This window comes from Pseudonaja textilis, chromosome 3, assembly GCF_049901715.1.
Source record: "Pseudonaja textilis isolate UNSWEBS1 chromosome 3, rPseTex1.2, whole genome shotgun sequence".
In the NCBI taxonomy this organism is placed as follows: Eukaryota; Metazoa; Chordata; class Lepidosauria; order Squamata; family Elapidae; genus Pseudonaja; species Pseudonaja textilis.
This window is the reverse complement of record NC_141992.1, coordinates 162,792,485-162,803,631: the sequence shown is the minus strand read 5'-3', so window position 1 is coordinate 162,803,631 and position 11,147 is coordinate 162,792,485. Positions and strand designations below refer to the sequence as shown.

General features: G+C 39.1%; 1 protein-coding gene across 2 annotated transcripts in view; it reads left to right on the top strand.

Annotated features, from left to right (window-relative positions):
* The first annotated feature begins 4,773 nt into the window (after positions 1-4,773).
* NSMAF (neutral sphingomyelinase activation associated factor) overlaps positions 4,774-11,147 on the top strand; it is a 39,017-nt gene continuing 32,643 nt past the window's right edge. The window contains exons 1-5 of one of the 2 annotated variants that reach the window (XM_026706176.2): positions 4,774-5,656; positions 9,844-9,933; positions 10,016-10,094; positions 10,181-10,245; positions 10,348-10,384. In XM_026706176.2, coding sequence (XP_026561961.1) covers positions 5,604-5,656; positions 9,844-9,933; positions 10,016-10,094; positions 10,181-10,245; positions 10,348-10,384 — 324 coding nt within the window. In that variant the 5' untranslated portion in view covers positions 4,774-5,603. The remainder of the gene's footprint in view (positions 5,657-9,843; positions 9,934-10,015; positions 10,095-10,180; positions 10,246-10,347; positions 10,385-11,147) is intronic. The other variant, XR_015743210.1, reaches the window with a different exon arrangement.

Here is an 11,147-nt window from a genome sequence, read left to right as displayed (position 1 = left end):
TGGTAAAGTTGCATTAACAGAATCTGTTATGTCTAAAAGTACATTTCTCATCCTTCACCCTTTGTCCAAAATATTAGGAGGGCTCCCATATTTGCTGCTGCCAGCTAAGCTGCAGTAAGAAATAGCAACTAGCAGCATTAGAAAAAAGATCTTTATTGGCCTTCTTTGATAAAGTGACTAAATTAGTAGAACAAGGATATGCTGCGGATGTACTGTAGTATACTTAGACTTCAATATGGCATTTGATAAAGTAGACCGCAGACAGAACAATGTAGAATGCACAGTACCAAGACCAGACAGATTTGCAGTTGGCTGACTAACTGCACTCTGTGTATGATCCTTAGTGGAACTACATGTTGTGATTGGAAGGATCGGTCCTGTTGGGAGTTTTGACTCTGATGACTGTTAGATCGTGGATTGACGTCAGAACCAGGAAACGTTAATCTGAAGGGCAAGCCAGTTAATTAGCACGTTGCCTTAATGGGTATAAAAGGACACAGCTGAGCTGGTGCATTTCGCCAGGAACAAAATGACTATTTTGAATGAGGATGTTACAGCAAAGAGCTCTCTGTTTGTTTGAATTTCGAAGGAGAGTCCTAACAGTTTCTGCCAGTTGTTATCTTGTTATTTCCTTCAGTTTGATTTGATTGTGAAACGGCTGCTTTATGTTTGTTCGTTTGAATTTCCAAGAGGAGACATAACACTACATATACATAAAGGGAAGCATGCAAAAGAATATTTCAAGGTTCTGTCTTGGACCAACAGTTCTTCAACATCTGCCTAATTAGCAATAGCACTTACACTTATATAACCCTTTATAGTGCTTTACAGCCCTCTCTAAGCTGACTGGTTTAGACAGTCAGCATATTGCCAACAATTTGGGTCTTCATTTTACCCACCTTGGAAGGACGGAAGGCTGAGTCAACCTTGAGCTTGGTGAGACTTGATATGCCAAATTGCAGGCAGACGGCTGTCAGCAGAGGTAGCCTGCAGTACTGCACTCTAACCAGTGTGCCACCAAGCCTTTTTGACCTAGATGAGGGGGACTGAAGGGGCATTTAAATTTACACGTCACCAAACTGGGGAGAATTGCTAACACTTGGAAAATAAATTCATGATTCAGAAGGATCTGGACAACTTAAGCTTTAAGCCTTATTAAATTATGATGCAAAGCCACAATGCAATCCATGCAACACTTTCATCCTTCCGCTGCGGCTCCCTGTGGCCCTGTAGTGGCAGAGGGATAAACGAGCTGTCCCCCTGTTGTGGCAGTGGCGATGGCCGGGGCCTTAGTGTGGGAGCAAAGTGCCTCAAACTTGCTTTGCATGGCAACAGGATTCCACCTTCATCGTGGAATTTGCTGTTGCCGCCAGCAGAGGACTGGGAGAGAATGGTGGGAGCAATTCTCCCCCAAGCCTGGCCTTCCTCCTCTCATTGAGGGGCCAAGAGAAAGAAGAGGGCATCATGGGAAGAAATGATGATTGCTTGGGGGAAAAATTTTGGATATGGGATTGATCTAGAGAAATGGCAAAAATTGTGGTCACAAAATTATGAAACAACAATGTCAACTGCTTATAAAGAAAATTTGTGTAAGATGTTTTACAGGTGGCATCTACGAGAATTGCAAGAATGTTTAAGAACAAATCAGATAAATATTGGAAATGTCATCAGATACCAGGTTCATATTACCATATGTGGTGGACATGTCTGGATGCAAAAAGATATTGGACTAAAATCCACACGTGGTTGGAAAAAATGATAAAACAACACATAGACTTTAAACCAGAGATACTTTTATTGGGAATTATACAGGAAATATACAATAAAGAATTGAAATATTTGATTGTAAATGTTTTAACAGCGGCTAGAATTGTATTTGCTAAGAATTGGAAAAATGAAAAAATACCTATGGAGGAGGATGTTATTAAGAAAATTATGGACTGTGCTGAAATGAGTAAATTGACATTTGAAATTAGAGAAGAAGATAAACAATTTTATATGACAAGGGACTTATTTTATCAATGGTTAGATAAAAAGACATGGTAATGAAATAGACTAGGAAGTTTTGTAATAGAAGATTAATATATAGAGAATATAATACAAAATATATGACCATTGGATGAATGTATAATATAAATTTATAATAAAATTTGGAATATTTTGTATGAAATGATGGAATAATAGTTTAGACAAATGAATGATTAATAACTGATAGATATATAAGCATTTGTTAGATTGACAATTTGAGAACCTTTACAACTTGTGAGTAAGGACTATGAAAGGATAGCACAAAAGATTTGTAACCAACTGACACACTGTATGTATATAATTGAAAGATGGTTTTATGTTTTTGTCTGTATGTGTTTGTCTTAAAAAATTTTTAAAAAATATGAAAAACAAAAGAGGGCAGCATGGGGAAACACTCACCTCCCCACCGAGCACCAAGCACAAAAGCCCAGTGGGGGGAGGCTGGTCAAGAATTGCCCACACTGGCGAGTCAGAGGATTGAGAGGCCTGGCCCAGCTCTCATAGAGAGATACTGTTCAGCACCTCCAGATGTGAGCTGCTGCCTTTGAAACGTGGCACGCCTTTGAGGAAGCCTGGTAGCGATGGCTGGGGTGGGAGGGCAGTAGAGGTGTCGCGGCTGCTCCTTCCCCTTCTTAGCAATCCGGGCCTGGAGGAGCAGAGAGTTGCGGGCTGAACACTGGAGTATTGGGCCGAACACTGGACGGCACCCCAACATGCGTTTCCAGCACACGCTACTCAGCCCCGAAGTGGGGTTGAGTGCGGGGGTAGGAGGAAGGGGATAGGGAGAAGGGTAGGGGGCTTCTAGGAGGAGAAGCCTGGATGGCTTTCCTTTTGGTGTGGGGAAGACCCAATAAAAATCCAATTTCCCCCAATCAATGGAAAAAATAAAGGTCCAGTGGTCCAGAGTCCAAAAAGGGGGGTGGGTTCTGTTCATCAGTGAATCAGAGATGAAATCAGTTGAAATCTGGGTAGCAGACTATTCAGAGAGGGATCTGCCTGGGTCTCTTCTTCCTCCTGCTTAGATTCCCTCCCTCCCAGCTTTCTTCTCTAGCCTCGTTTTAAGGAGAGGGGGAAGCATGGTGGGAAAATAGTAGCTAAAAGGCTGCAAGGGGGGTTAGGGCTGGGTTTATTAAAGACGGGGATGGGGAAAAGTTGCCATTCATTTCTCAAGGACCCAGGGAAAGTGGAATAAATCTCTCTCTCTCTCTTTCTCTCTCTTTCTTTCTCTAATAGCCCAAGATAGCTTCAGCCCAAATAACTGCTGTTATTTTTGCCTAGAGCTTCTAAGCTATGCAGCATTCTTTAATAAATATTAACAATAACGAACCACTATATACAGGATTAAAAGAAGGAAGGTGAAATCAGAAGAGGGGAAGGAAGGAAGGGTGAAATCAAAGGAGAAGGGAGGGAGGGAAGGAGGGAGGAGGATGTGATGGCCCTCCAGAAGCAACTGCACTACATTCTCATCATTCCTGAGTTGTGCTGATAAAGATGTCCAGTGCCACCAGGGAAAAGTTGTGAAAGAATGATTGAAATTCCTCACAAACCCTCATTATTCGGGATAAATTGCCATGTTGGCACCTTGTGATAAATAAGTGGGTTTTGGATTGCAGTTTGGGCACTCGGCCCCTAAAAGGTTCGCCATCACTGACCTAGCTCAACAGTAACATGTTATCTGAGATCTAGGTGTCCTAGTGGACTACCACTTAAGTATGAGCCAATACTGTGCTGCAGCTGCCAAAAATATCCAGCATAATCCTAGACTGCATCAACAGAGGGATAACATCAAGATCACAAGAAGGGATACTACTGCTCTGTATTTCACTAGTGAGGAATTTTGCATCCAGTTCTAGTCACCACGATACAAAAATCAATAGGACCGTCCCTGTCCTATTGTTTCTTTTATTTTTCTTATATGTATCCATGTATTCATAACTATGTTTATACTTATACCTATTATCTTGTAAGCAATTGACAAATCAAAATAATTTTTTTAAAAAAGATGTTGAGACCCTAGAAAGAGTGCAGAGAACAACAACAAAGAGATCTGCAGGTTAATTTATATGGTGAATGTCTAAGGACAATAGTATGTTTATCGTAACAAAGAGAAGGCTTAGAAGGGACATGATAGCTGTCTTTTAATACTTGAAGTCATGCGTGGAGGAGGGGAGATTGATTTAATCCCCAAAGATCAGAGGACAGGACAAGAAGTAATGGGTGGAAGCCAGTCACAGGAAGACCCAACATGGAACCAGAGAAGAAACTTCACGAAAGTGAGAACAATTAATCAGTAGAATTGCTTGCCTCCAGAAGTTGTAGGGCTTTATTGCTGGAGATTTTCAAGAAAAAATTGGATAACCATTTGTCCATGATGAAATAAAGACCCTGTTTTGTAGAGGGATTAGACTAGCAGACCTTCAAGGTCCCTTTCAGCCCTATGATTGTAAAAGACTGACATCCAACTGGAGCAATGCGCCTTACCTCTACAATGATTGTGTGAAAGCTTTAAGTTAGTAAACATAAATATACTGTACATTACAAATGAGTCAGAGATAACAATATTTGGCTGTGTTTCCCTTCCTTGAAACAAACACTTTTCAGAGGTCAGGTAGCAAAATTGACACTGCTCCTTTTACAGCAGCCTGCAAATTCTTCTAGAGCAGACTGTACAGATCAAACGGATTAAATCTTCTTGGGCTGCAAATATCTGATATAAAGCCAACAGGAAGAACTACTGAAAAACTACTGTTTTTCTTCCAGCTAAACCACAAACTCACCTCTTATGGCTAATGATGGACTCGACCTGGGTCTCCTCGCTGCCAGATTTAATTTTTAGCCACTATACCTCATTTTCCTATATGATATCCTTTCCAGTGTGTGCTAATATGTCCATGGCTCAATTCCCGGTGCTCCTGCACCAGTTCAAGAACAGAGCAGGTGGGAGGGAGGCAAAAGCCAGGGAAAATCACAGCAACGGTGTTTTATTTGTTTTTTGTTTGCCCTTTCCTGAGTTTTGCCTTTTTCAAGACTATTTTCCTCTAGCTGTATCGGGTGACAACTTCCAGGAATACTGAGAGTTGTAATTCAAGCCTTTCGAAAGCTGCCCGGGGGAGGCGGCTACAACTACAACTTAAATTATTGTTCTAGTGCACTCGGGTGCGCAGGCACACTGAACCGAGGTGGCTCTTGATCTTGCACCTTCTTTACACCCCAGAAAATCTACCCGAGTTCACAGGGAAAGAGGGCTAGAAGAAGCCACCCAAGGAAGGTGGCCATAAGCGGCAGGGAATTCCCAATTTTCCCGGCCTTCGAAAGGCAAGAGCACATGCCTGTCACAAGGCAAGTCTGCCGAAACGAAAGCTGGCCCGGAAGGTTGAGTGGGAAAGAAGTAGATCTGGGGCACCGCAAAGCGATCCCAACCAGCCGAGGGACCACAGCCGACGCTCCTGCTGCCATATAAATGGCCGGCGAGGGCTACCTGCTGCTGGGCCCCTAGCGGCGAGTGAAGTTTCTGCCTCTCGGCAAGTTCCTGGTGCAAAACAGAGGCGCTGCGGAAGCAGGGTCGGGCCAGCTCCATGGCCTTCATTCGGAAGAGACGGCAGGAGCAGGAGCTCTACTCCAAAGAGAGGTGGGTGAAACGCCCTGGGTAGAGCCGAGCATTCCTCCGAAGGAAAGGCTGCGGCAATGCCAGCGAACGAGCAAACGCTCAGGAGTTGGGCCGCTCTGCCCGCGGAAGCGTCTCTCTTGTTGGGGAAATGCGCTGCGATCCAGAGAAAACCCAAAGAATTCCAGCTGCTCTCAAGCGGTTGCGGAATAGGGAGGGGAACCCGTCTCCAGCAGCCACCGGAATCAGTTTCTTGTTCATTGGGTGCAAAGAAGCAACAGAACCAGGAACGATGGGGGGGGGGGCATGGAAGAAGGGACTCCTAATCTTTGTGTGTGTGTGTGTGTGTGTGTGTTGTTGTTGTTGTTGTTTTGCTTTTGCTTAAAACTAGCATATCATCAACCTTCCTTGCGCCGTCCCGGTGCGCCCTATTGCGAGTCATAGTCTTGCAATACGGAAGTGGCGTGGGGACTATTGTCTTGGGACACTGCGGTGTATGCGCCGTATTGTCCGTCCTTTTAAAGCTGCAGAGGCTCTAATTCTAAAATACGGCAATTGGGGCGTAGGGAGATTTACCATGAATTTCACGAGATGTTGAACATTCGTTTGACAAGAGTTGGAAGTAAAAATATGCTTCATGGTTTCTAGTGCTTTGGTGCAGCCAACAAGACTACTATTACCTACCTACCACATTGTGATAAAAATGCTCCTTTAATTAAACAAATTACGGTTTATCAAAGCAATTTGCTGGATTGTTCTGAAGGCGATAGCCCTTGGTGGATGTCTTAATGTTTGTGGGTAGTACAGTTGAACCAATGAATAGAAAGCAGTATAACTGCAACTTTAGTTTGTCTATATCAGTCTCTTCAGTTTTGTCCTGGAACTGATTTTGGAATAATGAAGAATTATGTATGAATATTCTCATTATTAACAGGAGGGCATTTCTATACACTTAAAATAAACCCTTCCAGACAGGAATTTTGGGACAGAGGCAAAGAAAACAAACATAAATTAACCACATACTGTAAATTCTGAGCAAGTTAGAAACCTTTTAAAACTAAATGCTTTTTAAAAATTTAATAATTTGGCTATCTACAGCTCATATTGATCCGAATTCTTGAAATTGGTAAAATTTCACAAACAAAAATATGTATCCATGAAGATTTAGATGCAATTAAAATAAGTTTACAAGAAGCATAAAAGTGGTTTCATTTGAAGATGATCCAAATTACATCATATTCCTCTTGGGAATATTTGTCATGTTTATTCAGTCACTACTTCTGGTTTGTTCTTACTGTTCTGCATTAAGGTAAAAAAGGCTAAATTAACTTAATACATTTTTATAAAATGGAAGTAGAGACAAAAACATACCAGGCCCAAATAGAAATTAGTAAGATTTATGCAGAAAATAAAATAAATCAGATCTACTTTCTCTTAACACCTATGAAAGGTAATGTGAAAATTTGCCTTATTTTTAACCCTAAAATTACACAAAATAGATTTATTCATCAATCACCATTATCCCAGATTAAAAATAAGGAAACTAAAGTTAAATCAGGTGCAAAGTAATTAAGCAGTGGACATTCCTAAGCAGTGAATATTACCTACAGATAATTCCCAATTTATGATTGCAATTGAGCCCAAAACTACAGTCATAAATCGTGGCACCCAGTGACCAGAGGTAATTTTCTGGCCTTTCCCACAGTGATTGTTAAATGAATGCCATGGACGTTTACTGAACCACATTCGTTTGAATGGGTGGTTTTTTTTTGCCACAAACAGACCCCCCCCCCCAAAAAAAAAAAAAACCTCATAAATTTTGTTAATGTGTCAGCTTGGGCATTCATGGGGCAGAGATTGGAAGGGGTGCAAGTGAGAAAATATATCTCAAAATAATAGTACAAACACCAAAACCGATATATTAGTATCTGACTTGGAGACACAAGTACAAAAGGGCTGGATTTCCATCATGGTGTCACTGTGTGCATGGCAACAATTTTTGTGTGTTAGAAGAAAATTTTGATCCGTTCTGCAGCCAGGTAAATGAGTAGAGGACACCTATTTGAAGTGAAGGTGAAATTTAATTGAGAGCAGATCAAATACCATTATTCAACTCTCAAACGGGCCACAAAATCATAAGGGGTAGCACGTGCATGCGCAGATGTGCAGCACACGAGGGGGCATTGGGCAGGGGGCATTGGGCAGCACATATTGCCTTCTGGGTGCTGGCACATGAGCACGCGCAAGCAAGCAAGTGCACAATTATTGGCACGGAAGCCCAAAAAGGTTAGCCACCATTGACCTAGGTGATCAGGCCTATAACTGGGGGAAAAAGTCCCTTTGCAAGTTCTTTCCTTATTGTTCTGTGATGGCACATTTTCAGATGTTCTTCAGATTATTGTGGATATTCCAACCAGTAAATATAAGTTAGAATTTTAGTGCACAGTTTTTTAATATGTTAATTATTCATATACATTGTTTGAAGGTTAGGCTTTAAAGGCATGAAATCTTACGCTCTGGTAAATCTGTTAATTCACCAACTCTCTTTGGAAGAGGGTTGCTATATCCATTACAAACCAGTATCCATGATGTGGTATTTGTGCAGATTTTTGAAATTTGGGCTTTCTTTTATGACAATCATCGATATTTAAAAAGGGAAGATTGAGTAGATTAGAAAGTTAGCATCAAACTACTTGGAAAAAATAATGGTGATTACTGCTGCACGATTAAAGCTGAACTCCAGCAATTTAATGTTTCAAGTTTCACTGGTGTTGTAGCCTAAGCATTACCACTCAGATCATCCTTAAATTAAGCACCAACACAAGTTCAAAAATGGTAGTCTTACTATGCTTTTGCTATTTTCTCTCTTTCATGGAGACTGAGTAAAAAGAAAGAAGCTGGGGAAAGTGTCCTATAACACATGACATTCAGGATCTACCTTGCCTGGGAAGGATCTTTGTGATGGGATCACACGTTAATATATTTTGTTTAAAAGAAATACATACTAATTACTATGTAGCATTGCAAATATTTATATTCACTATGTGAAATCATCTATGAAATCCTTTCTTAGTTATTCATAGGAACTGCACCCTTCAAAAAGAATGTAGACTTGTTTCTATTATTAATTGCATAAGAACAGAGCAGGACAGTAGAATAGAGGTCAATACTCCTTGAAAAATAAACTACTAGAAGAAATAAAATTTCTCAATTATCTTTTTGGCTGGGTCAGTAATTAACTGGACATTTTTTTTCTCTGCTTTATTATTGCTTATTGATATTACAAAAATGTTTTTTTTTCCCTTAAAGGGATACTTTTAAAGTTTATGCATCTATTAAGAAGTTAAAATCAATGTTGCAGTTGTTTCCTAATGTTGCTGTTTTTTCCCAATGTGTAAGAAAAAAGCACTTCATTTGGGGAAAAAGCTACAAGTAAAATTTGTTATGATTATCCAAAATTTCCAACATTAATCATATTTTTGGTTATTGTTGTATGTATGTTTTTCTGTTTTCTATTTTATTCCTATTGATAAAACACAATAAATATATACATTAAAAAGATCATCCAAAATTTCTTCCCCTTAGATTGTTTACAAAGTATTGTGCTATGTGTGCCAAGTATCCTTAGTAATCAGATTGCTTTCTGATCTGAAACTAAAACACTTCCAACTTGTGGTCACTTAAACACATCAGTGAAGGAATGACTTTCATTTCCATGTCTAATTGTTTCAACTGCCAAACTACTTTTAGCTTTTAGACAGAAGCTGCCTTCTTGGAACACATCTAGCTTGCTCATCATGGCTGTAAGTCGTGACAGTTGTAAAACTATGGTACTGACTTTTTTGTGGTGGTTGTTAAGCAAATGCCACTGTTGCAAAGTGGCTGCTACAATAATTAAGCAAGTTAAGTGAACCAGTGGTTTGTTATGATACAGTTTTGCCATAAAACAGTAGTAAATGTCAGCTTTCAGCAAACTGTTATAATATGTGGTCATACGATTGTGGGATACTGCAAACAGTTGTAAAGGTGGCCCAGTTGCCAAGTGCTGAAGTTTAGTCATGTGACTCCCATTCAGGGCAATTGCTGAATCCGGGCCCTAAGTAGGTCCTTTATATCTTTGAATTGTTGCTAAAGGCAATCTGTAATGCGTATTAGTAGCAAAGCACAGAGTTACATTAACACATATTTTGTTTTTTATTATTTACTTCTAGATTTTCCTTATTACTCCTTAATCTGGAAGAATACTACTTTGAACAACATACAGCTAATTATATTTTAAAGAAAGATAGCAAGGGAATAAGGTATTACTCTTTTCATAAAAGGGAAAACACTAATATTGTACTGTTTCAAAATTCTGCAATAACTTTGTCTTCTAATACTTAGGAAAATTAAAGGATCATTTAAAATCTGCTCAAAATCAGTGATATTTGAGCCTGATGAAATAAGCTATCCCATTATTAAGGTAAGTAGATGACTAAGTAATATCAAGAATTTTGGTTGGTTTTAACATCAAACTCGAATGATTTTTTTTTCTGTGAATTCACATAGATTCCTTTGAGAGATTGTATTAAAATTGAAGCACCAGAATATAGTGGGAATTATTCCTTTACAAGGTAAATGCTTTTAAAGATGTGTTAAACACATATTTGTTTAATGTCAACACAACTGAATAGTGTGATAATATTATTTTCTTTTCCCCCAAATCTGTGTTTTAGTGGTACTTCTGGGGAGATTGCTATTTTATCTAGTCAAGTAAGTAACAAATAATACAAAAGTCCTTGTTTACAGTTTTTTAAATGTCATTTTTAAATGAAAATGCAAATTCTTGTAAATTTGAAAGATTTTTCTGAGTTTTGCCATGTTCTCTGAAATGGCTTCTAATTCAGATCAAACTCTATTTGTCATGAAATTTGTATTTTATCAAGACAGCTTTGAAACTTCCATCATAATTCATACTGTAAGTGACAGTGGAACTATTACTCCAGGAGCAATGCTTAATGATGATATATTGGTTAACACTGTAAAGATATATCAGATTTCTGTTGCTGCTATATAAACTTAAAGGATACAAGAGATTTATCAAATAATAAGCACAATAATACATAAGGAAGTTCAATGAGGTTATGTAGTATAATGATAGGTGACTTCAGCTCTGCCATTTGTACAACATTGCTACAGTGGGACATAAATCATGATGCTGATAAGATAAGCACCCCTGATTGAACACACTGAACAGAACTGGTTTGTGTCAAAAGTGTGGATTCAAATGACCCTGTTAGAAAAACTTGTCAACTTTGAACAGCAAAAGTTTTGCTATACCCCAGACTTATTAGCTCAGGGAAGCAAAACATTTTTATCATAAATCTTTTCACAAGCAAATGCTTGTTTTAGGTTCTTCAAAGCAGAATCATACAGAGAAAAGTAACAAATTGTATGAAAAAAAAAGACAAGAGGTCTGATAGCTAATGTAAAATGAAAATAAAATGGATAAAGGATAACATCAATCTGCATGCTT